Source organism: Raphanus sativus, chromosome 8 (genome assembly GCF_000801105.2).
Source record: "Raphanus sativus cultivar WK10039 chromosome 8, ASM80110v3, whole genome shotgun sequence".
In the NCBI taxonomy this organism is placed as follows: domain Eukaryota; kingdom Viridiplantae; phylum Streptophyta; class Magnoliopsida; order Brassicales; family Brassicaceae; genus Raphanus; species Raphanus sativus.
The window spans coordinates 9,367,003-9,391,659 of NC_079518.1; the positions used below are offsets into that span (position 1 = coordinate 9,367,003).

At 35.4% G+C, this 24,657-nt stretch overlaps 6 protein-coding genes across 7 annotated transcripts; 3 read left to right on the top strand and 3 right to left on the bottom strand.

Annotated features, from left to right (window-relative positions):
- The first annotated feature begins 91 nt into the window (after positions 1–91).
- Positions 92–1,475, top strand: LOC108822550 (WD repeat-containing protein VIP3). The gene is made up of 2 exons (XM_018595664.2): positions 92–455; positions 822–1,475. The coding sequence occupies exons 1-2, from the start codon at positions 117–119 to the stop codon at positions 1,446–1,448; spliced, it is 966 nt and encodes a 321-aa protein (XP_018451166.1). The 5' UTR covers positions 92–116; the 3' UTR covers positions 1,449–1,475.
- A 29-nt stretch (positions 1,476–1,504) lies between these two features.
- Positions 1,505–3,255, bottom strand: LOC108822547 (threonine synthase 1, chloroplastic). The gene has a single exon (XM_018595662.2). It carries the CDS (start codon positions 3,194–3,196, stop codon positions 1,616–1,618), a length of 1,581 nt encoding a protein of 526 aa, XP_018451164.1. The 5' UTR covers positions 3,197–3,255; the 3' UTR covers positions 1,505–1,615.
- Positions 3,256–5,263: 2,008 nt separating this feature from the next.
- LOC108821609 (UPF0725 protein At5g63820-like) lies at positions 5,264–7,059 on the top strand. Of its 2 annotated transcripts, none has more exons than XM_056991827.1 (6): positions 5,264–5,563; positions 5,651–5,767; positions 5,887–6,094; positions 6,193–6,305; positions 6,406–6,483; positions 6,603–7,059. In XM_056991827.1, exons 1-6 carry the CDS (start codon positions 5,306–5,308, stop codon positions 6,852–6,854), a joined length of 1,026 nt encoding a protein of 341 aa, XP_056847807.1. In that variant the 5' UTR covers positions 5,264–5,305; the 3' UTR covers positions 6,855–7,059. The 2 variants fall into 2 exon arrangements, with proteins under 2 accessions (XP_056847807.1, XP_018450110.2); XM_018594608.2 differs by having other exon boundaries at positions 5,267–5,563; positions 6,193–6,308.
- Positions 7,060–7,991: 932 nt separating this feature from the next.
- LOC130498961 (UPF0725 protein At4g29550-like) lies at positions 7,992–8,703 on the top strand. The gene is made up of 4 exons (XM_056992825.1): positions 7,992–8,051; positions 8,095–8,217; positions 8,298–8,375; positions 8,461–8,703. Exons 1-4 carry the CDS (start codon positions 7,992–7,994, stop codon positions 8,701–8,703), a joined length of 504 nt encoding a protein of 167 aa, XP_056848805.1.
- A 1,944-nt stretch (positions 8,704–10,647) lies between these two features.
- LOC108821804 (UPF0725 protein At5g63820-like) lies at positions 10,648–12,206 on the bottom strand. Its single transcript, XM_018594798.2, has 5 exons — positions 12,036–12,206; positions 11,818–11,934; positions 11,409–11,738; positions 11,197–11,274; positions 10,648–11,101 (listed from the first exon to the last, which is right to left on the bottom strand). The coding sequence occupies exons 1-5, from the start codon at positions 12,135–12,137 to the stop codon at positions 10,820–10,822; spliced, it is 909 nt and encodes a 302-aa protein (XP_018450300.2). The 5' UTR covers positions 12,138–12,206; the 3' UTR covers positions 10,648–10,819.
- Positions 12,207–14,903: 2,697 nt separating this feature from the next.
- Positions 14,904–18,434, bottom strand: LOC108821800 (protein SMAX1-LIKE 4). The gene is made up of 3 exons (XM_018594794.2): positions 16,938–18,434; positions 16,641–16,860; positions 14,904–16,555 (listed from the first exon to the last, which is right to left on the bottom strand). Exons 1-3 carry the CDS (start codon positions 18,260–18,262, stop codon positions 15,053–15,055), a joined length of 3,048 nt encoding a protein of 1,015 aa, XP_018450296.2. The 5' UTR covers positions 18,263–18,434; the 3' UTR covers positions 14,904–15,052.
- Positions 18,435–24,657: the final 6,223 nt, after the last annotated feature.

Below are 24,657 nucleotides of genomic sequence, written 5' to 3' on the forward strand. Positions count from 1 at the left end.
TTATGTTGCTAAACTGAAAAACGCCAAGGTATTAAATCAAAGTCACTGGCTCGCTGCTTTCGCTTTCGTCTTGTTCAGTTGTAAACAAACACAGTAAAAAACCTAAAAAGAAAAAGATGAAACTCGCAGGTCTGAAATCGATCGAGAACGCACACGAAGACTCCGTCTGGGCGGCGGCTTGGGTTCCGGCGACTGAGGACCGTCCGTCGTTGCTTCTGACTGGCTCTCTCGACGAAACGGTGAAGCTATGGCGAGCTGACGAGCTGGATCTTGTCCGTACCAATACGGGACACTCCCTGGGAGTAGCAGCTGTGGCGGCGCATCCTTCGGGGATAATCGCGGCGTCTTCTTCGCTTGATAGCTTCGTTCGTGTCTTTGATGTTGACACTAATGCTACTATTGCTGTTCTTGAATCTCCTCCTTCTGAGGTTTGGGGGATGCAGTTTGAACCTATGGTATAATAGACTTTACTCTCTTATCAGATGATATCCGGTTATGTATTGTACCGTTGGTTTAGCTTCCTTTTACTGAACCAATGTAATATATATAGAAAACCATGTAACAAACTCTTACTAAAAAAGCTTTAATTGAAAACATTTTACTGAACCAATGTAATATATATAGAAAACCATGTAACAAACTCTTACTAAAAAAGCTTTAATTGAAAACATTCAATATCTCTGAATCAGTTCTTGACCTGATCTTTACTGTCGAGTAGTGCTTAGAAACTATTTGGAATGTGTAGGGGAAGATCAGATAGGAACTGTTTTGGTTGAGCTTTTAGTTGCTAAGTGCTAACATATTCATTCACATGTTCCAAGGGTACAGTCCTTGCTGTTGCAGGTGGAAGTAGTGCCTCGGTGAAGCTTTGGGACACTGCCAGCTGGAGAATACTCTCGACTCTATCAATCCCACGTCCAGAAGCGCCGAAACCTTCTGACAAAACCAGCAGCAAGAAATTCGTTCTCTCCGTGGCTTGGTCTCCTAACGGGAAACGCCTTGCTTGTGGTTCGATGGATGGCACCATCTGCGTCTTTGATGTTGAACGCTCCAAGCTTCTTCACCAGCTAGAAGGTCACAACATGCCTGTAAGGTCGCTTGTGTTCTCCCCTGTAGACCCGAGAGTCCTCTTCTCAGGATCTGATGATGGGCATGTGAACATGCACGACGCAGAAGGGAAAACGCTGGTGGGGTCCATGTCGGGGCACACGAGCTGGGTGCTGAGCGTTGATGCTAGCCCAGATGGCGGAGCTATAGCAACGGGGTCCAGCGACAGAACTGTGAGGCTATGGGATCTTAAGATGAGAGCGGCTGTTCAGACAATGAGTAACCACAATGATCAGGTTTGGTCTGTAGCGTTTAGACCACCTGGTGGAACTGGTGTCCGTGCTGGTCGTCTCGCTAGTGTCTCTGATGACAAGAGTGTATCTCTGTATGATTACTCATGAAAAGAAAAAAAAAACCTTTGTGATGCATCCTCCAATACTAGTTTACGAGGATTCACTAGTTGTAACGATGTACTCTTGCAACAGCTACTTGTTTGTTCAAACTTAAAGTTAGAACTTATTACAAAACTGAGAAACAGATAAAGATAACACAAAGAGGAGTCTGATTCTTATGACCTAAGCTTCTGACTTCCTAGGTAACTCTTGAGAACATCCATGACAGCTCCGAAGTCTGCTTTCACTTCAACAGGAGGGTTAGAGAATCTGCAAGCCATGTCAGGAATCGCTTTGGAGTGATAATCAACCTTCGACTGAGTAAACTTCAACCCATGAGCAGTACTCACAACCACCGTCCTATCCGTCGGCGCAATCACTCCTTGCTTCCTCAGCTTAAACAAAGCAGTCAACGCCACACCCGTATGCGGACAAATAAACATCCCAGTAGAATCCGCCTGCGCCATCGCATCCATCAGCTCCTCCTCCGTCGCCTCCTCCACGATCCCATCGCACTGCTGCAGCGCATACACCGCTCTATCGATCGACACAGGGTCACCGATCTGAATCGCGGACGCAAAAGTGGTACTCGCGGTCATGGCCTTGAAGTCTTTCCAACCAGACTTGTAATGCAAGTAAAGAGGGTTCGCATTAGCCGCCTGCGCACACACCAGCCTCGGTATCCTATCCACAAGCCCCAGCTCTTGACACATCTTGAAACCTTTGTAGAACGCGTAGATGTTCCCAAGGTTCCCACCGGGAACAATCACCCACTCTGGAGCTTGCCAATCAAACTGCTGAAGAATCTCGATAGCCGCAGTCTTCTGCCCTTCTAACCTCAAACTATTCAAAGAGTTCGCCAAGTAGATCGGCAACTCCGAAGTCACCTCCCTGATCAGCTTCATACACCCGTCGAAATCAGTATCGATACTCAACACAAACGCGCCGTTAGCTATCGGCTGAACAAGCTGAGCCATAGAGATCTTATTCGCGGGTAAAAACACAATCGAAGGTATCCCAGCCGCTGCACAGTAAGCGGACAAAGCAGCTGACGTGTCACCGGTCGAAGCGCACCCCACACCAACAACAGGCCGGTTCATTTTCCTTAACCGGTTCACCTGACTAACCAAAACAGTCATACCGAGATCTTTAAAGCTCCCGGTATGGCTAATCCCACAGTGTTTCACCCAAAGGTCGTTCATCTCGAGAAACCGTTTCCCGAACCTCTCGGCCCAGAAGAGATTCGAGTTACCTTCGAAGGCCGAGACGATGTCGTCGTCGTCGATCTCGGGTAGGACCCACTCTTTTTTCGACCAGACTCCCGATCCGTACGGCCACGTGCTCTTGCCGACGCGCGAGTCGAAGAGGTCGCGCCAGTAGGCTCCGTCGAAGCGCTTGAGAGCTTCCATGTCGTGCTCGACGTCGAGGAGGCCGCCGGAGCGGCTGCGGTAGACGATCTCGTCGAGGGAGTAGTGCTCGGTGGAGTTCGGGGGAGCGTTGAAGGGGACGTATCTGGCGGAGAAGGGGTTCACGGCGGTGGAGCGGTGGAGACGAGCGTCGTCGCGGATTGTGTTCTCCGTGCGGCGAGGTTTGACGGATGTCTCGATCGGAGTGGTGTTGTTGTTGGTGTTTCCGTCGGCGCAGGAGATGGCGACGGGGCGGTGGCGGAGGAGGGAGGGAGAGGGGTGGCGGCGGATGGGGTGTTGATTAGGGTTTAGGGGAGAGAGAGAGGCATTGAAGAGAGAAGAGGAAGCCATTTCTAGAGAGAGAAAGAGAAGTGAGATTTGCGGCTGCGGGAGGGAGAGAGAGTGAGAAAGGAGAAGAAAGGCTTAAATTCAGATAAATCTTGGTTATACTAAACCGGTTTTGAACCGGGTATTAGGTTTTCTTAAATCTAACACATGGGCGTAGCGATCCTTGGGCCCATGAACCCATTCAAATATGAGTCCACATCTCTCATTTGTCACGTTTCAGGTGAATTAAGTGCATATTATAAGGTAGATCCATTTGACCAAACAAGAAAACAAAATTAAATTGGAAGATGTATTTTTATCGGTCACGTTTATGAAAGATATATCCATCATCAGGGCCGGCTCTGAACAATGCCTAATGAAACATTTGCAACAGGCCCTCGAAAATTTTGAAGAAAATTACATAGATATAAGCCCCCAAAATTTTTTTAGGCCCCCAAAATTTTTATTTACATAGACAGTGTAACCTAGGTTGCACGGAAGCTTCATCGGATGTCCGCTTCCCGCTTCGAAATCGGAATCGGAATCGGAATCTTGTGGAAGCTTACGGAATCTCGCTTCCAAAACGTTTCCAAAATATTCTTTTTAAAAACACGTTGAAAGCTTACGATTCCATTTTGGAATCACGCTTCCATTCTATTTTAAAATCCATTGTCATGGTTCATAAAAATATAAAATCATAGTTTTTAATTAATATAAAATCTAAATTTTAATAGTAATAAATTAAAGAGAATAGAAATATACAAATATTAAAACTAATACTATAAATTATCTTTATGCATTAATGTTTTTATTAAAGATATAGCACATATTCAAATATATTATGTCAATAAATTTATGAAGTTTTAAAATAATTAATATCATAATTTATTTTAAACTTAATTTATGTGTATTTTTATAGTTTTAATATGAAATCATTTCAAAATTATTATAAATTAATAAATGCTTTATTTTAAGTTTAAATCATATGATTTTTAGTCTTAAATTATATAAATATTTCTTATATATTTAATATATATACATATATATGTATATATAAATATACGCTTCCAACACGTACCCGCTTCCTAAATTTTTTGAAAATTTTGCTTCTGCGCTTCCATACGCTTCCGCTTCCACGTACCCGCTTCCGTTTCCATGTAACGTAGAGTGTAACAGACCCCCAAAATCTCAAGGCCGGCACTGTCCATCGTCTAGCTTTTAAATAAAATTTGAACTTTTCAGCGTGATTTTACGATCACTGTTGACCATTTTAGCATGGAAAAAACCAGCATCAAGACTCTAATCTATGGAACGTGTCGTTATCTTATTTTAGAAACTGCTCGGTGATCAAAGAAGAAAGAATTACACTACGGGTCACTTTCTATATTTATAATTACATCATAAGACAGTTTGTACTATCAAAACACTTAATATATTTTATTGATACAGTATATATGAATTTGAAGCATTTAAGTTTTAAAAATGAAATTTATTTTATGTAAGAAAATTTGTAATAATTTCAAAATTTTAAAGTATCTTATTTTTTATAATTTATAGATATTTTATTATTTATAATTTAGTATGATACTTAAAATAAAACAATTTAAAAACATGGTAATGTTTTTTATATTTAAAAAATCACTATATTTTAATAAATTTTAATGGTATTTTTTCAATATTTTATTGCTATTTATTTTATTATTTTAAAACAATGTATTGATTAGTTTATAAAAAAAACAAGAATACAGCAATATCGAAAACTAAAAACTAAAAACCAAAAATTTAAAATCAAAAATAAAAACCAAAAATCAAAGACCAAAATCTAAAATCAAAATCTAAAAACCAAAACTAAAACTAAAAATTAATAGAAATTACAATCATCATCTACCTCAATCATTAGACCATCCGCAATGCGGATTGTAAAAGAGTTTTTAAGAGGGGTGGAATCCATAAATAAAAAGAAAAGAGGAAGATAGTTGCGAATGAAGAAACGAGTTTTGTCTGTTTCTTCCACTTTTTTGCGGACCCTACAACACGTAGCGATTGACTCCGCTTTTTTTTTAATCAGATAAAAAAAAATTTAGAAACCCAAACGAGTTTTACTGTTGTTGATGCTCTTAGGTGTTTTATTTGATGAAAAGGCCAACTTTAAGTAAAAAAATCGACCAACTGATATATAGAAATCACAAGTCAGCCACCACCAACGTTATCGGTTGTCTTGTACTGCACGCGATCAGATCCGAGATTTTTGAGAGATTTCAAAGGGCTTATGTAGGTATGGCTAACAAAGAATCAAGTGAGCTGGGGAATTTACCAACATCCCCAATGGCTGAGCGGGCCCGAACGTGTGAAACTACCGGAGAACGGCTACGTAATCGTGAGCTGGCCTATGTAAGTAGTACTATTCCTTATGATATGGTTTTGAATTCATGGTCGTTTTACTTTTGGAGTCTCACAGAATAAATTAATTTTTGCTAGGGTTTTGATCTGGATTACAAGAATGATCCGCCTACATTAGTTCCGTGTACTTGGAGTAAAAACTATGCTATCGGTCTCTATGGTAGGATTGGACTCCAATGCTACAATCTTCAGAATGTAAAAAAACTAACTAACTAACTGATATCATCAATCATCACTTATTATTCTCTAATGTCTTTTTTTGTTTTTTTATGTTTCTGAATTTTTCGGTTTTGTTTGTTTTCCCGTTTTGACAGGGAACAAACTTAAAGTTTAAACGCTTGGAGAAACATAGTACCAAGCGGACTGGTAGGTACTCCAGTGTCTACATAACTTTGGACGCAACCGATCCGGCCACTGGCTCTGTCTGCTCTTTTCAGACTCAGTTTAGCAATGCAGGAAGCCACCTTCGGTTGAGGGCTAGGATTACCTGGTTGACCTTTGCCGCCAGAATCAAACAAATACGTAAGATTTCTTCTTATTCAATCAGGACTGTTAACTGTTTTCAAAGGTGACTCTTTTTAAAAAGTGTATTTAGAGGACTAACTGTTTTCTGACATCAGCTAACGAGCCTATAGATGATGACTGGGACGAGGACACACCTGGAATAAATGAGTTCTACAAAGTTCCATTGCCCAAATGGTTTTCTGATGAACGTGGCAGTAAAAAGTATTACGTGGTAATAACATCAGATGATCTATTGATCATGGAGTTTTTTTGACTTGTATATGTTTCAGTTAGTAACCCTTAGGTATCATCATTCGTTTCCTCCGCAGGTGCCAGAATCAGAGCTGCATGACAATGACTGGCTTCAACTTCTCATGGAAGTCGCCTTCTTCTCCAAAGCAAATCGTGTATGTACTTTTCTTTCTTTCTTTTTTTTTTTGTTTTTTTTAAACAATTTTCTTGTCCTCTCTCTCCCAAAGCAACAAAACTTGAGACTTGTTCTTCTCTTACACACATGTAACTGCAGCGTTTGGATGCTTACCTACCCCTGGAGCTCAACAGTGTTGTTGTGGAAACTTTGGAAGATGAGCCTCGTGACAAGCTCAAAGCTGATAACGCAATCTTCTACATTAGTTACAAGTGTTGCGCCGATCCTTGTTCAACGCCTTTGGCTGGTGATCACCGTGCCGTAGTAAGGAAAACCATGGATGGCAAACCAGGCCACATGTGTCTTGAGGTTGCTTTTACCAAAGAACAGAACAAGAATGAAGAAGAGTAATCTGCCTTGTTAGGTTCTATCATCAGTTCTAGTTTATGCAGTTATGTTTTCCAGACTTTTCTTTTGTTTCATGTTTTGTGTTTATTTATCTCCTCTATATGCACACACGATGTTGTGTGTTGTTTTGCTGGTGTTTTTATGTATTCAACACTCTTTTGAACATGTATTTTTGGAATATATATATATATATATATATATTTATTTATTTATTTAACCTCCAACTGAGTTATTCATGTTTGCCTGTGCGCAATTAGAACCGTAGAACTATAAATCCACAAGCTTTTGTTTTAAGAAAAAAATAATTGATCGAAACATTTTAAATTTTTAAAATCTATGGTAGAAGTCAATTTCAGGAGGCATCTACATAACACTCTGAAGAGATGGAATGTGATGATAGTTCCCATACTTCTCTTGCTAGACGACAACTGAACGGTATATGTTCTGTTGTTTCTACTCCTTCTCCACAAAAAAAAACAGCAATCTGGTTCAACTTTCATCTTTCTTTTAAGCATATATTGTCTGCAACAGGAAGGGCCTTATGTAAAACCTTCCACCAGAAATGTTTGAGCTTTGGTGGTATAGGGAGATTCCAAATAGATGTCCAGAGCTTTTGTGGAACTTGATCTTCAGTAGTTTCTGAATTTAACTTTTGAAGTTGATGGTATCCAGACTTACATGTATAACGTCCATCTCTTGTAAAGATCCAGGTTGGGATAATCCGGGGAGCTTGTGATTCTTGGCCGTATGCGAGTTATTAATGGGACATCTTCCATGTGAATTACTTGAGAGATCTTTCTTGTGTTCCATGCATGCTCTTTGATTTTGTTTCACCAAACCTGAAACCACAAGTTGGTCGTTAGCTATCAAGGCTCTTGGCCTGGCAGGTCTTGGTGGATTTTCTATCCAGTTGTCTTTCCAAACTTTTATGTGTTTCCATCTCCAACCCTCCACTTTATCCCCTGTTTTAGTAATGCCCCTTCATAGATACTTCTCCAAGCATGACTAGGTATGTGCTCCAGAGTTGTTAAGTTTTCCATAAATTTAAAAGGCTCTATAAAAGTAAAATAAATTGTACACGCCGAACATGAAACAATAATAGTTCTGGGGTTTGTGGATCTGAATGACAAGTTTGGGGATATGGAGGAGGAAATTGGGAATGATGAGTGGCTGATTGATGATTTTATGTATGGCGAAGAAGTAAAATGTAAAAAGTAAAATGTTGTTTTTTTAGATACATCAGGTAAAAGTCGAGCTTCGGGATGAGGAATGGGACGAAAGCACGGTACATGATTTCTACAAAGGTCCGATGCCCAAATGGTTTTCTGATGAGGCCTTGGAACGTGACAGTAAAAAGTATTACGTGGTAATAAACATCATTCATTGAGTTAATAACTTGTGTTTCTTTTAGTTAGTAGCTTTAGGTATCATTCATTTGTTTCGCAGATGCCAGAATCAGAGCTGCATGACAATGACTGGCTGCAACTACTCATGGAAGTCGCCTTCTTCTCCAACTCAGATCGTGTAAGTCATTCAGTTTTAATATTCCTGTTCTCTCCCTATAAGCAGAACTTGAAACTTGTTTGTTCTCTTACACATGTAATTGCAGTGTTTGGATGCTTACCTACCCTTGGAGCTCAAAAGTGTTGTTGTGGAAACTTTTGAAGATGAGCCTCGTGACAATCTCATGGCAAACAGTGCAATCTTCTACCTAAGTTACAAGTGTTGCGCCGATCCTTGTTCAAAGCCTTTGGCTGGTGATCACCTTTACATTGTAAGGAAAACCATGGATGGGAAACCAGGCCACTTGAGTCTTGAAGTTGCTTTAAAAAAGAACAAGAAAAAAGAGTAGACATGTCACATGTGAATCATTTGTCATATTTAGCACGTTATGTTTTCCAAACTTTTATTATCTACGTGCGATGTTTATGTTTCTTTGGACTAGAACGAGTTGATTCGTATTTAACCTCCACTGATGAATTTCTGTTAATTGGATTGAAACCAAGTAACCCAACACGTCTTCCATATGCACAACTTCTTTTAAGATAACAAGCTAAAACATGTAATATTAACCAATCCAGGTTTTACATTTTTTAAGCATGGTCTTTTTTCGCGAGTATATGCTCCCCAGAATTCTCAAGAGAAGAAACAATATGCAAAACTAGAAACTAAAAAATCAAACATTAAACCAACAACAAATATTAAAAGTTAAAAGAACACAACTAAAATACTGGTTCAAAAGAATAAAACTGCAGAAAAGTTTCTGTAACTTCAATGGCTTGGATATTTATACAGAGGACCTATATCTGCCTGAAATTCAGGGGACAAAAACAAAAAGTGTGATTCTCATTTTTCTATCAATAGTCTTCCTTAAAGGGGGCAAAAACAAAAAACAAATTCTGCAGTTTTATTCATTTGATTTAGTATTTTTTTAGTTCTGATTCTAGTGGTCTCTATAATGTTGGTAGAAACTAATCACTATCCCAAATTCAGAAAATATTTAGTTTATGGCTTATGTGGGTGTGTATGAATAACTTTAAAAAAATATATATAAAAATGTAAGATTATATAAGTTTTGGTATGACAACTAAAAGATTATAACTTAACGTATTTACAAATTGAAATCGTATTAGTGAGTTGTGCTTTAGTATTTTTGCTACTTAGGACTTAGGAATGGAGTGCTTTATTCTTACCATGAATTTTAAGTTTTCTTATTTTCAAAATTTAAAGGCAATTTATACACATATTTTAATTCTTATTGTATCTCCCAAATTCCAGTCTATTAGAAAATATAGATTTTGTCAATAAAATCCATCAAATGGAATTTTGTGGAGTTCGCATAATATTTTATATTAAAAAATTAATGAATCGAAATACCACCTTCAATGATGGTATTTGAATTTTTTTTGCTGAGGCTACCCTTTCACCAAAAATCAGTCATCTTGGACAGGGGCGAGCCAGTAAAAGGATAAAGGATGCACGTGCCCCCACAATTTTTTTAAAAACTAGTGTGTTATTTCACTAATTGTTATATGTACCTATTAAAATTTATAGTTTTACACGTTGGTGCACCCAGTAATTATCACATCTGGATTAGCTACTGATCTTGGACAAAAACAACTTCTCTTTTTTTGCTGCCATGTCCACAACATTAAAAAACTGCCACCGAAAGAAAGCTTGATAAAACTGTTCTGGAGGATACCATTTCCACTTCCAGAGCGCAAGGAACTCAAAGAAGCTACAGATTTGGCTCTGTTTTGTTAAGAGATTCTAGACAGAAGCACTAAGCAAAAACCTTGCAAACTGCGCTGAACTCGTCCACTGATATACCTTGACCACGTTTTTCAGATTGTTTCCCATCTCCATTTTCTGTATCGGCATGAGCTTTTCTCAAGCCTTGAGTATATGACATCAAAAGTTCTTCGCAAGATTGGATATGGTTCAGCTGCAAAAAAAAAATGCTTTTCACCGCTTCCAGACCATAAAACAATCATACGAGATCTTCAGTAGTCTCCTGTCTCAGATTGTTTCTCTGCTTTAAATCAGCAACTTTTATTGAGCCGCATTAGTAGCATCTTGAGACTGTGTTTCAGGGGAGGGGAGTTTATCTCTGCTCCCAAACTTCTGTTATGGACGTCCCTGTCAACAAGTAACCTCAACCAGAGCACGAGAAAGTTTAACTTCAATTTTCTTTTCATAGTAAACCACAACTTACTCTATGTTCTGACTTGGTAAGTTGTACATATCTCTTTGCGTGTGTTTACTTGGTTCTCAGTCTAAACACGCAATGAAAACATGAAGTTAAATAACGATCCCACTCACCAGTTATAAGTCCAAAAAGAGTTGAATACATAAATACCAGCTAACACACACAGCATCGTCCACATAGATAATAAATAAAACATGCTCCAAAAGATAGTTTGCAAAAACATAACTGCTAAAATGTAACACAGACGAGCTCCAAATGTCTACTCTTTTTCTTGTTTTTTGGTGCGAGAAACTTCAAGCATCATGTGTTCTGGTTTCCCATCCATGGTCTTCCTCACAACGGCATGGTGATCACCAGCCAAAGTCGTTGGATCATGGGGATAACCAGACAAAGTCACGGAAGAAGGATCGGTGCAACACTTGTAACTTATGTAGAAGATGGCATTATCAGCCTTAAGCTTCTCACGCGCCTCTGTTGTGTAATCTTCACGAGTTTCCACAACAACACTGTTGAGCTCCAAGGGTAGGTAAGCCTTCAAACCCTGCAATTACATTGTGTAAGAGAAACAACAAGTTTGTTCAATTTGTTTTGTAAGAGATAAGAGGAGTTGCCAAAAAAAAAACAAAAAAGACTTACACGATCTGCTTTGGAGAAGAAGGCGACTTCCATGAGAAGTTGAAGCCAGTCATTGTCATGCAGCTCTGATTCTGGCACCTGTGAATTGAATGAATAAATGATACCAAAGGTTAATATAACTAGAGCAAACTACTAATACATACAAAAAAAAAATTATTAGTTAAATAAAAAAAAAAACTCCACGAATGATCATCATCTGATGTTATTATTACCACGTAATACTTTTTACTGTCACAAGCCAAGGCCTCATCTGAAAACCATTCGCGCAGTGGACCTTTGTAGAAGTCGTGTATTGCAGGCGTGTCCTCGTCCCAGTACTCATCCACAGGCTGCTTACCAATAGGAGTTATTCTGGAGACTATGTTGATCAACGAAAGTCTGGCACCCAATCGTCTGGGACCTCCTTGGTCGCATACCAGCGTTTGGAAAGAGAAGACAGAGCCGTTGGCCGGATCCATTGCCTCCAAAGTTACGTAGAAGTCCATGGATCCAGTCATCTGCATACTATGTTTCTCCCAGCGTATAAACTTAAAGTTTGTTCCCTGCCAAAACCAAAAAGAACAAAAAAGAAGAATCAGAAAAAAGGTGATAGATGTATGATGAGTAGTTAGTTAGTTATACCTTTTGAAAATTGTGGCATTGGAGTCCAATCCTACCATAGAGACCGATATTATAGTCCTTCCCCCACTCAGGCTCAATTAATGAAGGCGGATCGCTGTTGAAATCCAGATCAAATCCCTAACAAGTTTTTACTTGTTCCGTGAGACTCCAGATCATAATACAAAACCAACGACCATGTATTGAAAACCATATCATGAGAAATCTCGGAGATTACTTACGTAGTCCATTACGGAACGTTGCAACGCTAGCAAGGGAGGTAATCGTACTGGTACTGGTAGCCGTTCTTCGGACGATTCACACATTTTCGCCCGCTTATCCATTGACCGAGAGCTTACTTAATCTCAGATCTTATATCTTATATAGGAGTTGGGTATCCTTTATCATAAGGGAAAAAAAAGAATACGCTAAAAATAATCAAGGAGTGAAAATAACATGCAGGAAGCCCTAAATGTTCTTTTTTCGGAAGATAAAAAATTACAGTAATGCCATTCATTTAAACAAAAAGACACAGTTAAGGGTTGAACCCGCAAGAAAGAAGCGAATGACCACATAATGCTGCCACCAGACCAGATTAAACCGTAAACAGTCCAATATATAGTCTTTTTATTTGAATATATGCATATTTCTGAATCATTTTTTGATATAAATCAACTTTAAATTATTATTTTGATTTAAAATATATATATAAAGTTTAAATTTTGTTTTATAACTATTTTAGACAAAATATGTTTTTAGATAATTAGATTAGCTCGTTTTTCGTATATTTTAAAACTCGCTCAAATAGATAGTTTCTCATAATATAATAGATTTTCAATTTTTTTTAATAACATAAATATTTTTTATTAATATATTATTATCTATGTTTCCAAACAACATTATATTATTTTTATACTGATATTCATGTTTTCAAATATATATTTTTTATAGTCTACTATCCATGTTCCAAACAATCATTTCTTTTTAAACTACTATTCATATTTCCAAATAAACATAATTTGTACTTCAATTTTAATAATATAGATAGATATTAGGGTTAGATTTAAATTGGAAACTAAATAAAAATATAAGAAATAAGTAAAATCCAAATACAAATATATTTAAATTTTGTTAAGTTTTATACTAGATATTCATATAAATATTTCAATACACAAAATATTTCATTATTGGACGCAAAGCTAATTATAAAAATGTATAGATTTGTTTTATTATTGCTTTACCAACTTGGTTCTCAGTTTAGTCTAGTTTCACACGAGTTAGAGTTGAGTCCGTATATACACTAGAATAGAATCCCCACGAGTTTTATTTACAGTTTTATTAGTAAATTTAAAATTATATAAATTTAAGTACTTGTTTTTTTTTCTTTATATTTGGAATCTTATATAATATATCCAACATTTATTAAGTCCACGTAAATTAAAACCATAGTTCAATAAAAATAAACATATATAATTAATATAAGATGTAAAAGTTTGATAATGATATAAATGGAAAGTGGGATTTGGTTTAGAGATAAGACAAAATAGTTTGAAATTTGGATTATAATAGAACTAGTGTAGTAGGACAATAGATAGCTTTTTCTAAATTACAATATCTTCAACTTTGTTACATTGAATAAATGATAAAAGAACTCCACTAATGGCGAAAATAATAATTATGTTATTTCAAACAATGATTTAAAACAGATAGAAAGTTGCGATTTCCGCCGTCTGATACACAAATATTGTGATGGGTATTATTACACCTTTTCGCCAAAATATAATTAAAATTAACACTTTCTTGTTTCTTCAATTAACAATAAAATAAAATACAAAAAATGTTGGGGTTGGTTTGTAGTGGAGGTAGAGAATGTAACTCCACGTTCAATATAAACTGAAGCCTAGTAATAAATAAATTAGAAAAGATGAATTTTAGTCCATTATATCATTTGTATGATCTTGAGACTGATCCTATGATATTTAACTAGTCTCTTAATATCTATCTAGTTTTGTAAGGAAACACGTTTGATTTATACAAGAGTTGCCAAAACTCGATGTTCTAACGTAAGATTTGAAAGGGTTGATATATCTATGCTTTTCTCAACTAGAATACTTATATTTAACAATTAATTGATTTTAATAAATCAATTAGTATACTTTTCATATATATTTTTTGTGCACAATACTTTTCATATATACAAGAAGAATCTATCACTGAATTCACTAAAAAGTTGAAATAATTCACATGCTGATACTACAACACTAGTCTAGTAATTACCATATAGGTAGACGTAAAGGGATTGAGACTATTTGAATTTGTTATATAGTGCAACGCATGAAAGGTCTATAAGATCTACAAAGAAGACCTAATTTAAACAAAAACTAAAGTCATTGTTATGAAAACTGGGTTTGCCTAACATATTCGTAACTGATAATGATTTTTGAGGCATATATTCTAGATTGGACCATTAATTTATAACATTAGTGATTGGTAATGGAGGTTACATGGCATGCATGCAAAGGTGTAGTAGTGTCATAATTACTTAGAGCAAACCCCAAAGTTTATATATATAGGGCACTAAGCCAGCACTGTCTTGAGCCACTCTTTCGCATAATGACCTTTCCACTACAATATGACAAATGCTATATTTAGTTCACATGAAACCTTATCTCTCTTTTTAGAAAGGTTTTCATTAACAAAAAATTTACGAAATGCAAAATCTTAAACCATAATAACCCAAACAGGTCTGGTTTACAAATACTAGTTTAAACCAGAAGCTGACCTTCCAATCAAACCTAGAAAATAATATAACCAATTTGCATGTGTCAATCTGGTTATTGGTTAAAGATATTTTACTAGTATTCTAATCCGTGATTCAAAGTTCTAATTTAAGAATATTAATACTCAAATGTAGTACCTAAAACAATGTTCCATGAGTTGAACATCCATACAAATTTATTTAAAAAGAAAAATTAATTTATACCATGGAAAAATGATTAAAACCTATACAAAAGATAATGGAATAAGAAAGATAACACTATTCAAAAAGCAATAAAATAAAAGCACATTCCATGATGAAGTGAGGCAACTTATGTTTACACAAAGAACAATGCGGTCAAGTTCCACTTTTCTTGGATCATAATTAATTTCTCCTTTTCCCTGTTATAAAGCACCAATATATATAAATAACAGCAAAAAGAAGTAACCTGAGATTTTCATAAAACTAATAAAACAGCAATTAATTAAAAGCCAAATTAAGCTAATCAACAAAGGAAACTTGGATTCTGTTGGGTAGACATGTGCCCATGAATCCTTCCTCCTCGTATACCTCCCCTTGGTCAATCATATCTATACCCCTCAAACATAGGTTAATTACACTTATGCCCTCTTTCCCGCCCTTTTTGACCGTTACTAAACCCGTTTGAAAAACATCTTTCACCCACTCTTCAAACAAACCGTTAGCAAAAAACCCACACCCTCTGTAAAACTTCTCGATCAGTTCCGGCTCCACTGTAAACCCGAATCTCTCTTCATGCTGCCCGAGGATCTCCTCGCATGAATCTTTGATCTTCGCCACGAAAAACTTGGTTATATCTTCGTTGGACAAAACTGTGAAATCAAACCGGTTCTTGATAGAATCAAGAAAATTTTCTTGAGTGGCTGATTTAGCTGCTGCTTCCTCTTCTTCTTCTTCTTCGGCGTCAACTCTTAAGTTAAGATCAAGTTCACTTGATCTGAAATTCAACTGTCTTGAGAACTCTTTCTTGATGTTGCTTATGTCGCAAGCCACATCCTCCTCTTCTTGGATTCTTGCATTCTTCATCTTAATCATCGTCGGTGCAGCCTCAGATTCTGGTTTCCTCTTGTTGTTCACCAAACCAGAACTTGATTTCTTACACTTCAGCACCATTGGTATGACAACATGTTCGTTGTCTTCACATTCATCATCTTCTCTCGTCAAAAGGAAGACCATATGGCTCTTCTTCCCTTGAGAATCATCCAAATCTCCTGACTTTCTAGCCTCAACTCTATCAACAAGAAGCTTCAAGAACCGGTCGTCGGCTAAATCAACTCCCTCTATCAAAACAAGAACCTTTTCTCGGTCTTTCAATGCCTTCTCGAGCTCCTCGCACGCTTCACTTGCCTTCGACGTTTTTAGATTGATCTTCAACATGTTATCGACTGACCCGAAAAGAGAAGTTGTGATTGTGAGAGCCAGTCTTCTTTTCGCAGTCACATCGTTACCTGAAACCAGCATCCAAGCATCTCTCTTCTTACTCCTCTTTACAGATTCCTCCATGGCTTCTACAACTGAAGGAAGAACTTCCCCTTGCCATGGAATGTTCTGATGAAGCTTTTCTGATAACTCTCTCATTGTAATGGCTCTCTCTGGTTCTTCTTCATCATCGGATGGAAATGGAGAATGACCAAGTGCAAGAGTAATCTTGGCTTCCACACCTTCATCGTTGCTAATCTTGAACCCATCCAAACTCAGTTCATCGGTTAGATTCTTCTTCAGACCTTCTTCATGATTAGCTCCGAAACTAAACTCGATAGTACACGAGTTCTGTCGTCTGAACTTAGCCACCGAGCTAGATGCACGTGAGTTTGGTTTCAGACCTGACGAGTCCACAAAAGAAACAGAGCTGCTCTGTTCTGCACTCCAGCCAAAGGTTTGAGTAGTCATACCGGGTTTCATGTGGTGAAGAGCTTGACAAAACCGGTTCCATTTCTTCCTCAGTCCACTCAATTCATCTTGAAACTAAAACACATAAAAAAACGGTTCAAGTAAGCTATAGAAACAATAATAAATAAAATGTATATTTCATTTATCAACAATTTTTTACCTTTTGGTTAATGTTGTTGTTGTCTCCATGAGGTTGTAGCCAAGGTGGTAAGATTTTGTGTTGAGCTGATATAAAAGCTTTTGCTTCTTTCTCATAGTTAAAAGCACATTCTCCACAAAAGTTGAGTTTATCTTCTTCCTCTTCTTGTCTTATTCCTTCTTCCTTAACTCTAAAAGGCTTCATCTCCATCACTTGAGGAGCCATCTCAGAACTGTGACCACTGAAAACATCAAGTACTTTAGTGATCAATGGTCTGGAAAAAAATAAAAAAAATAAAAAAGAAGAATAAAGAAAAACCTGGAAGCATGGAGGGTTAGCGAAAGTTCTCCTGAAGGAATTGAAACAGCTTGAAGAGCCCATTGAACATCAAGTGGAGGCTGCTTCATTTGACACCTCATGTATGTTTGGTAAGAAGCTGTCCCCAAGAGCCAAACCTTGGCTCCTGAGTTGCTATACTCATACACCAGTCTCCCCATCTCCTCCACTAGATGATCCGCTGCGCTGTAATGCGATGATGATGCGCTGTTTTCGCCGCTCCACACTGCCCAGTTAAGATCTCCAAGACAAACAATCACACCTTTGCTACTCCATGATGTGAATGAATCTATTTTCCTCTTCAGCTCCCTAACTTGTCCCTCTATATCCTCCTTCTTCATGAAGTTCAAACCAACTTGTGAGAACTGAAACTTGATGAAGTGAGTTTGCTTTAAATCTTCTGGAACTTCTCCTCTCTCTATTCTTCCCATAAGTTTTGCAACCACTCCTTCTGTTAGAGAGACAGAGTCTCCAACAATGACTGTGTTCCTCTTCTTGTTGTGTTTCTTCCCTAGAAGCACTTCAATGACCGGGTTTGCGTCTTCTCTCATTGGAGAAGCTTGCTCAGGAGCAAAGGTTTTTCCTTTAGGGAAGTGGAAGAAAGGGTTCTGCTCAAAAGAGTGATGATTGGTCAAGTGCCCATGCCAAATCTTACTAGGGTTAGGGCTTAAAGTCCCTCCTCCTTGATTGTTTTCACTAGAAGTAGGAGAGCAAGGAGAAGAGAAGACACCAACAGAGGAAGAAGATCCATAGAAAACAGGGGAAACAACAGAGGAGTCATCATCTATGTTACCCTTCACAGAAACGCTAGAGAGTCCAGCTTCTCTCATCACTCTGCTCACACTAGGATCATCAAGAATCGACACAACGAGCTGCTCCAGCTCGACTTTAACCGCCAAGAAGGGTTGGTTCTGCTGGCTCTGCTGCTGCTCCACGCACCCTCTCCTCTGATGCGCCTGAGCTCTCTTCAGAGCCGCGACCAAAGCGTTGGAGAGCGAAGGCTGAGTCTGAAACAGAGGGTTTGGGTTCGTTGGAAGCCTGTTGAGAGCAACGTTGAAACAGAGCTCGAGGGCTCGGCAATGGAGTGAAGGGTGAGCCATTTGTCGACCGAGGGCTGTGAAAGGATGAGACTTTAGACATGCCCGTCGGAAAAGATTGGATCTTGTTGAAGTTAAGAGCGTTGAAGCTACGTGAAGTGGAGTGACCTGAGAATGGCCTCTTCTTCTTGCTAAGGTTAGAGATTGCTTCAAAACTGAAGCAGCCTCTGGTGTTAGTGTCTGGTGCACGGTATAAGCCCCTGTACGCATCACTAAACTACTCACCTTAAATCTTTACTCGAACGCAAAAAAAAACAAAAAAGGTTGATACTTTGAAATTTTTTTTGAAGCTTAAAGGAAGAAACAGAGTAATGGTCGAAGTAAGCTTAGTGTTAATAAGATATGTTTTAATGTTTAGTGTGAGAGAAGTATCGAGGAGATGATGGCCGATCAAGTTATGGTTTTATAATGTTGAGTTGGTTTCATACTTTTGATGTTGTTTTTCTTTAGTATTTTTTTATTAATTTAAATATCATTTTTCTTTTATGTTTTTTTTGTTTTAAATAAATTATACTCTCCTTTTGCTTTCGTCTTTTGAATAGCAAAACAGCTTTCTGAAGCTTTTTTGAATTTCCCACTTCCTTCAAGCTTCGTTTCCCTCCACAGGTTCAAGTTAAAAATGTACTGGAACTATATTTAAATGTCATCTTTATATGTTACATATGAATATTGATGGCCGGCTTAATAATAGCGGAGGGCCAGTGAATTTTTTAAAGCATGGTTATACTTTTTATATATACAAATAGCATTAGTATATAGGGCACTCTAAAAGTTTTTTAATTTCCAGTTTTTTTTTGGAAGAGAAATTTTGAAATAGAACTATTTTGGCTTTACCATAGAAATACTTGTTTTGGTATCATAGGACGTAGTAGATACTCATCTATATTTCCCTTGTTTTCTTGAATCTGCTTCTACATCCGGACTTTATCTAGGTCCGTACCGTATAGTTTTCATGACCCGAAAACAACATTATCGTAAGAAACTTCAGAAAGTTTATAATTAACAAGAAAAAATGTAAAATTATGCACATGACATTCATATGCATGGATGTGCCTTGTGCATATTGTGCATATTGTGCATATTGTGCATATATATGTATACATAAATATTGGTCCTTCAAAAGTTGATTGGGTATTTTAACAATTTTCTTAAAAAATTGATTGAAAATAAGTTCTAACTATTTAAGATTATATACAAACGAGGGGATGTTTGATTGTTCCAGGACATGACTGATCCTAGATCGACAATTTAAAACGCGATTTTGATCCTTCAACCAAAAAATGGTAAATGTTGCCCCGCCGCATGTTTTTAGTCTACCAAAACATCTATCTATATATATATATAAATTAGTGGGAGGACTGAAAGTTGTATTTTAAGTTGTGTTCGAGCAATCTATGTGACCATATTGAATATTTTGAACCGAAAAAGAGTTTTTCGTGATGAGGAAGATCCGACTTCTGAACCTCTGGTCCATGTTCATTTTAATATTTTAAATCATTTTGGTATTCATAAAAAATAAGTTATGTTACTAATGTAATCGGAGAGTCATCACAAACTTAAATTTAAGAAAGACACGTATTAAAATTTACGAGAATTTGATAAAAGGAAATTTACAAGAATATGTAATAAGAAATTTAAATTAAGGAATTTTTTTACAAGAATATTATGCTCAACTAAGTGAGCTATCCAACAAGATTATACTCTTTAAGGTTTTTTTTACTCTTTAAGGTTAATAAAAAGGTATATATTATTTTCTTTTATGTACGAAATAGTATCATATAAAAGAAAGAGTCATCTTTAATCGATTTTCTTCTTCTTGAATTCTCTCAGGTCTCGATCTTCCTAGAACTAAAGAACTCAAAGAACGTAACCACAAAGAAAAGCAAAAGTTAATAGTAAAGAGACGTGAAAGTAATTAAATTTTGCAATATATCAAATGTATATAAACCAAAATATATTATATAAGTTGAAGTTATGTCACTGTTTTTGAGGATGATATTTGAAGAGAGACAGAATTTCATTCTTCAAGTCCCCAAAAGAAAGGAACAATCTGTCTCCTATCTTTCAATTCAAAGCACTATCTTCTATCTTTCTATCTCTAAGCACATAATATACATGTGGGTATGTTTATTTAACCTCAAATATATAATTTGAGCAACTTATATCCAAATATCTTACATTCGAGTATCTATTCAGTGTAATCTAGTAATGTTATAAAACGTAATATATTCTCTTAAGATCTTGACTGAAAAATCTTAGGGGAAAAATATTGAGTTTTTTACACTCTAAGGCAGTTTTAAGATTTTAATTACAATTTAGGGCAGTTTATACTCTTGAGGTAGTTTTTTGTGACTAGAAACCAACTATTATCAACTAGAATCGTTTTATCTAACTAGAGTGGTCCTATATTTTTTTAAAGTTTCTTACCTTTATTTCTCCTTCTTTTTTTCCTTCGTCTTCTTCCTCATTCATTCTCTATTTTTTTTAGAAATTTCATATTTGATTCTTAAATTTCTTTTTTCAAATTTTTTTTATGAAATCGTTTTCTCCATCACTAGATCTATCTTTTGAGATCTGTGAAGCTATAGTTTTGAGATATATGTTAGACGCCCAACATGTTCTAAAGTTGTGTACATTCATTAGTGTACATGTGTACAATAAAAGTTAATGTGTAAAGTTGTATATAGTTGTGTATATGTGTACATTCGTTAGTGTACATGTGTTGAGTTAGTGTAAAGTTGTGTATATGTGTACATTCGTTAGTGTACATGTGTTAGTGTATATGTGTACATTCGTTTTACATATCTACATGAATTTTTTTTATAATAGTGTTCTGTTAAATGATAGTTACATGTACACATATATACTGCTATACGATTTGGATGTGTACACAAAGTGAGGTGTACATGTGTACACGTAATACATCATTTGAGCAATTTCTCTCTGGTTTCTTGATTTGTTTTATTCATTATCTTCGTACATAGTGAGATAATACTTGTATAATAATAATGATGTACATGTCATATTCATTTTGACTGTGTATGTGTAAGATAAAGTATAAATAATGTACATGTGTACAAATATAGAGGTGTACATGTGTACGATAAATATGATAGTGTACATATTTGGGTCAATGATTATATTTGGGTTTAGTCAGATTTCAAGAATGCCCTTACCATGTGTGTACATGGAAAGAAAAAATCCACATGTACATTGTGTACACAATCACTTTGATGTATAATACAAAATTAATGTACAATCATTTTGATGTATAATACAAAATTAGGTGTACACATGTACAGTTGAATGTAATGTACACATGATTTTTTTCATTAATGTTGTAAAATTACGAGAATAACCTCATCTTCTTCCTTAGCCATTGTCGACCAAAAACCCAAATTTCCACATATCTCGCCTATTGTCTTCAATTATTTACATCTCAACTTATTTTTAATGTATTTTTACCCAGACTTGATAGGTTTCAATCTTAATTCATAGCTTTAATCTTAAAAATTTGAACAAAAGTGATTTTTTGGTTTCTGATTTGTTGAAAGATTTGTTCCATCAAAAATATAGCTTGACATATCTTAAAAGATAGATTGAATAATAAATATACTGATTATAAATATATTTTCTTTAAAAAATGAAGAAAAAACAACATTCATTTTAGAAAAAGAAATAGAACATAAGAGAAAGAAACAAAAAAAATAATACATGGGACCCACTTTTTAGTTGGTAAAAAATGACTAACTCGTTCAAGGAAAGGAGAATCAAGAGAAATAGTTAGCATAAACTGACTTAGTAGTTGAAACTGCCCCATTGTGTAAAAGAAAACTTAAAACTGCCCTATGGTGTAATTCTTTCAAAAATATTAGGTTTCTTGTTAGGGTTTTGCCACCACACCTAATGTTATCGAATTACTAGAGAACATTAGTGTATGCATATATATATTACGACATCACATAATAAACTGAATACAAATTGCGTTTCTGCGTTATTGTTTGATGGGAAATTGCATCCTATAAACTTCAAACAAATTAAAATTTACTTAGTATCTAAAATTTCTATCTCACCTATACAACTTACCTCTTATACATGATATTGTCATATTATCCTCACATGCAATCGGTGAAACCTGCAAAAAAAAAAACTAATTAATAATAATAATAAAAAAGTAATTTGTGGCTTGAAAATCACACTCTCTCATATATAACTAATTTTGATGACTTTGAAAAAGTAAAAATCTTCTTCTTAGATTTGTTCTTGAATTGATTTCTTCTCACTAGAAGGACAATCAATTGTGGTAAACAAGAGGTAACGGTGAAGGCGTACACGGTGAACAGACACACCAACTCTTTTATTTCTTTTCTTCCTTTTCTTAACTTATTGATTTTCAGTTTTACAATCATGATTTTGCTTTCATACTTTATTTTCGTTTTTGAATCTTGCAAATGAGATTGAAATTATCACATCAGGGTTAGATCCATGATGCTTTACATATCTAGCGGTGAAAAATAACAATGGCGGGTCGGTAAAAGTGTCGCCATGTCAGAAAAGAGAGAGGAGATGAAGACGATCTCTATATGGTGGTGAAAAATAATGACGGTGATTTAAATGAATTTGTATCCGCATGTTAAAAAAAAGAACTGAAGAAGATGAATTCTCCGTTTATACTATATTCGGTGAAATGAATAGTATAGTATGTATTCTTTAGTGTTGCTTTATGTAAAGGTATCATACTATTTAAGACATATTTATATACTGTTCCTTTAAAATGTAATAATTTGTCATGTCTTAAAATTTGATAGTTCTGTTCTCTGTCATTTTGTGTAATTGATTGTAATATGAAATTCATACTATATTGGTTTATGTGTAATGATTAAAAATCAAATTTAGTTAGATATCAAATAAACTCTTATATTAGTGTACTATACTATATTTCTATTTGATAAAAAATACTATATTTCTATACTATATTGGTTTATGCGCAATGATCAAAACTAAGCATTTACAAAGTCAATTTGAGACAATATTTCAATAGTATTTGAGATAATAATTATATACTATTCCTTAAATATATAATATTTGTCATGTTTTTAAATTTGATAGTTCTCTTCTCTGTCATTTTGTGTGATTGATTGTAATATGAAATTCATTTTCTGATTGTTGGAAAATTTGATTATTTAGGACGTTCATTATTACCATTTTCTAGTTTATAAATCTAAGTCTATATAAATATTATTTATATAGTATAGTTTAATATTACATAATATTATGTATTATTTTAGATTTTGATATTTGGATTTAGAGTTTATATTTGGGTTTAGGGTTTAATGTGGTTTAGTATTTATGGGAATAGGAGTGAGTTTGAGATGAGCATTAGATTTTGAGATTTGGGTTTAAAATTTAGGGTTTAATATTTATATTTGGGTTTAGGGTTTAGTATCTATAAGGTGAGGGTTGAGGTTGAGTTCATCATTAGTGTATAGAGTTTATGATTTAGTATTCAGGGATTAGTGATAATCGTTTAGGTTTGGAGTTTAGTAATTAGGAGTTGGGTTTAGAGTTTAGTATTCTATTTTCCTTCTCTATATAGTATAGTTTAATATCACAAAATATTTTATACAATTTCAGATTTTAATTTTATTATGAAATTATAAATATATGATATAGTTTGCATTTGAGTTTGGGTTTACTGGTAACCGTTTAGGGTTTAGTATTTTGAAATTGGGTTGAGCTTAGATTTATATTTAGATATATGGATTATATTTGGGTTTAGGATTTACTGATTAGGATTACGATTTAGGATTTAGTATTTAAGGATTAAAGTGAGATTATGATAAGTTTTAGTATCTAGATTTAAGGGATAAAATCGATATTCTATATTATTTGACTGATATGAAATAGAATTAATGAAATGTTTGTGGTTGTTATATACGTGACGCGACTGTATTATTTTCCTTCTGTTAGTGACAGTTTGCATTAATTATTGGTCATACTTGATTTTGTCAACGTCATCTCTACATCTTTAAAACACGGGCAATTTATATAAATTAAGGATAAAACTGGTGCAAATGAAATACAATTGTTAAATAATGAAATACAATTGTTAACTAATACATTATATGTCAAAATCAATATTCTGCACTTAATTTATTTCCCAGACTTGGTCATTTCACAAATTCTCCATTGTTTGATTTATAAAATCGCAGTAACACTAATAGCCTAACCTAAAATTGGACCTTTACCGTAATATAGTATAAGTATGAACTCTTCCGGTTTCATAGCTTTGATCTTAAACTTCATTCCCCCTAATGCATGCTTCTTCTAAATGGTGAATTTTCGAAAATTTCCTTATATAACTTTGATATTCCCTTAAGTATTATTCGGATCATACAATAAACCTATATGGCTATATCTAAAGCTAACAGAAAAGATTGGTGGTCCTCGCTGGCGCGCGATTGGTGTCAGGATGAAATAAACATTGCATGTTATGTAGAATGTTAAGCTTTATTGTGTGATGCAGTTAAGTTACCACAACTTTTGATCATGTATGGTACTCGAATTATTACCATCTTTTTATCATTAGTTAATTATTTTTATAC

Bases quoted from the DNA above. Each gene is read 5' to 3' on its own strand.
- LOC108822550 (XM_018595664.2), top strand. From the start codon at position 117: ATGAAACTCGCAGGTCTGAAATCGATCGAGAACGCACACGAAGACTCC. The intron at 456-821 runs GTATAATAGACT...ACATGTTCCAAG, and splicing joins GGATGCAGTTTGAACCTATG to GGTACAGTCCTTGCTGTTGC.
- LOC108822547 (XM_018595662.2), bottom strand. From the start codon at position 3,196: ATGGCTTCCTCTTCTCTCTTCAATGCCTCTCTCTCTCCCCTAAACCCT.
- LOC108821609 (XM_018594608.2), top strand. From the start codon at position 5,306: ATGAAAAGGCCAACTTTAAGTAAAAAAATCGACCAACTGATATATAGA. The intron at 5,564-5,650 runs GTAAGTAGTACT...AATTTTTGCTAG, and splicing joins GTAATCGTGAGCTGGCCTAT to GGTTTTGATCTGGATTACAA. The intron at 6,484-6,602 runs GTATGTACTTTT...ATGTAACTGCAG, and splicing joins TCTTCTCCAAAGCAAATCGT to CGTTTGGATGCTTACCTACC.
- LOC130498961 (XM_056992825.1), top strand. From the start codon at position 7,992: ATGGAGGAGGAAATTGGGAATGATGAGTGGCTGATTGATGATTTTATG. The intron at 8,052-8,094 runs GTAAAATGTAAA...TAGATACATCAG, and splicing joins ATTTTATGTATGGCGAAGAA to GTAAAAGTCGAGCTTCGGGA. The intron at 8,376-8,460 runs GTAAGTCATTCA...ATGTAATTGCAG, and splicing joins TCTTCTCCAACTCAGATCGT to TGTTTGGATGCTTACCTACC.
- LOC108821804 (XM_018594798.2), bottom strand. From the start codon at position 12,137: ATGGATAAGCGGGCGAAAATGTGTGAATCGTCCGAAGAACGGCTACCA. The intron at 11,739-11,817 runs GTATAACTAACT...TGGTTTTGGCAG, and splicing joins AATGCCACAATTTTCAAAAG to GGAACAAACTTTAAGTTTAT. The intron at 11,275-11,408 runs GTAATAATAACA...TTCAATTCACAG, and splicing joins ACAGTAAAAAGTATTACGTG to GTGCCAGAATCAGAGCTGCA.
- LOC108821800 (XM_018594794.2), bottom strand. From the start codon at position 18,262: ATGCGTACAGGGGCTTATACCGTGCACCAGACACTAACACCAGAGGCT. The intron at 16,861-16,937 runs GTTTTTCTTTAT...TGATGTTTTCAG, and splicing joins CTAACCCTCCATGCTTCCAG to TGGTCACAGTTCTGAGATGG. The intron at 16,556-16,640 runs GTAAAAAATTGT...TATGTGTTTTAG, and splicing joins ACAACAACATTAACCAAAAG to TTTCAAGATGAATTGAGTGG.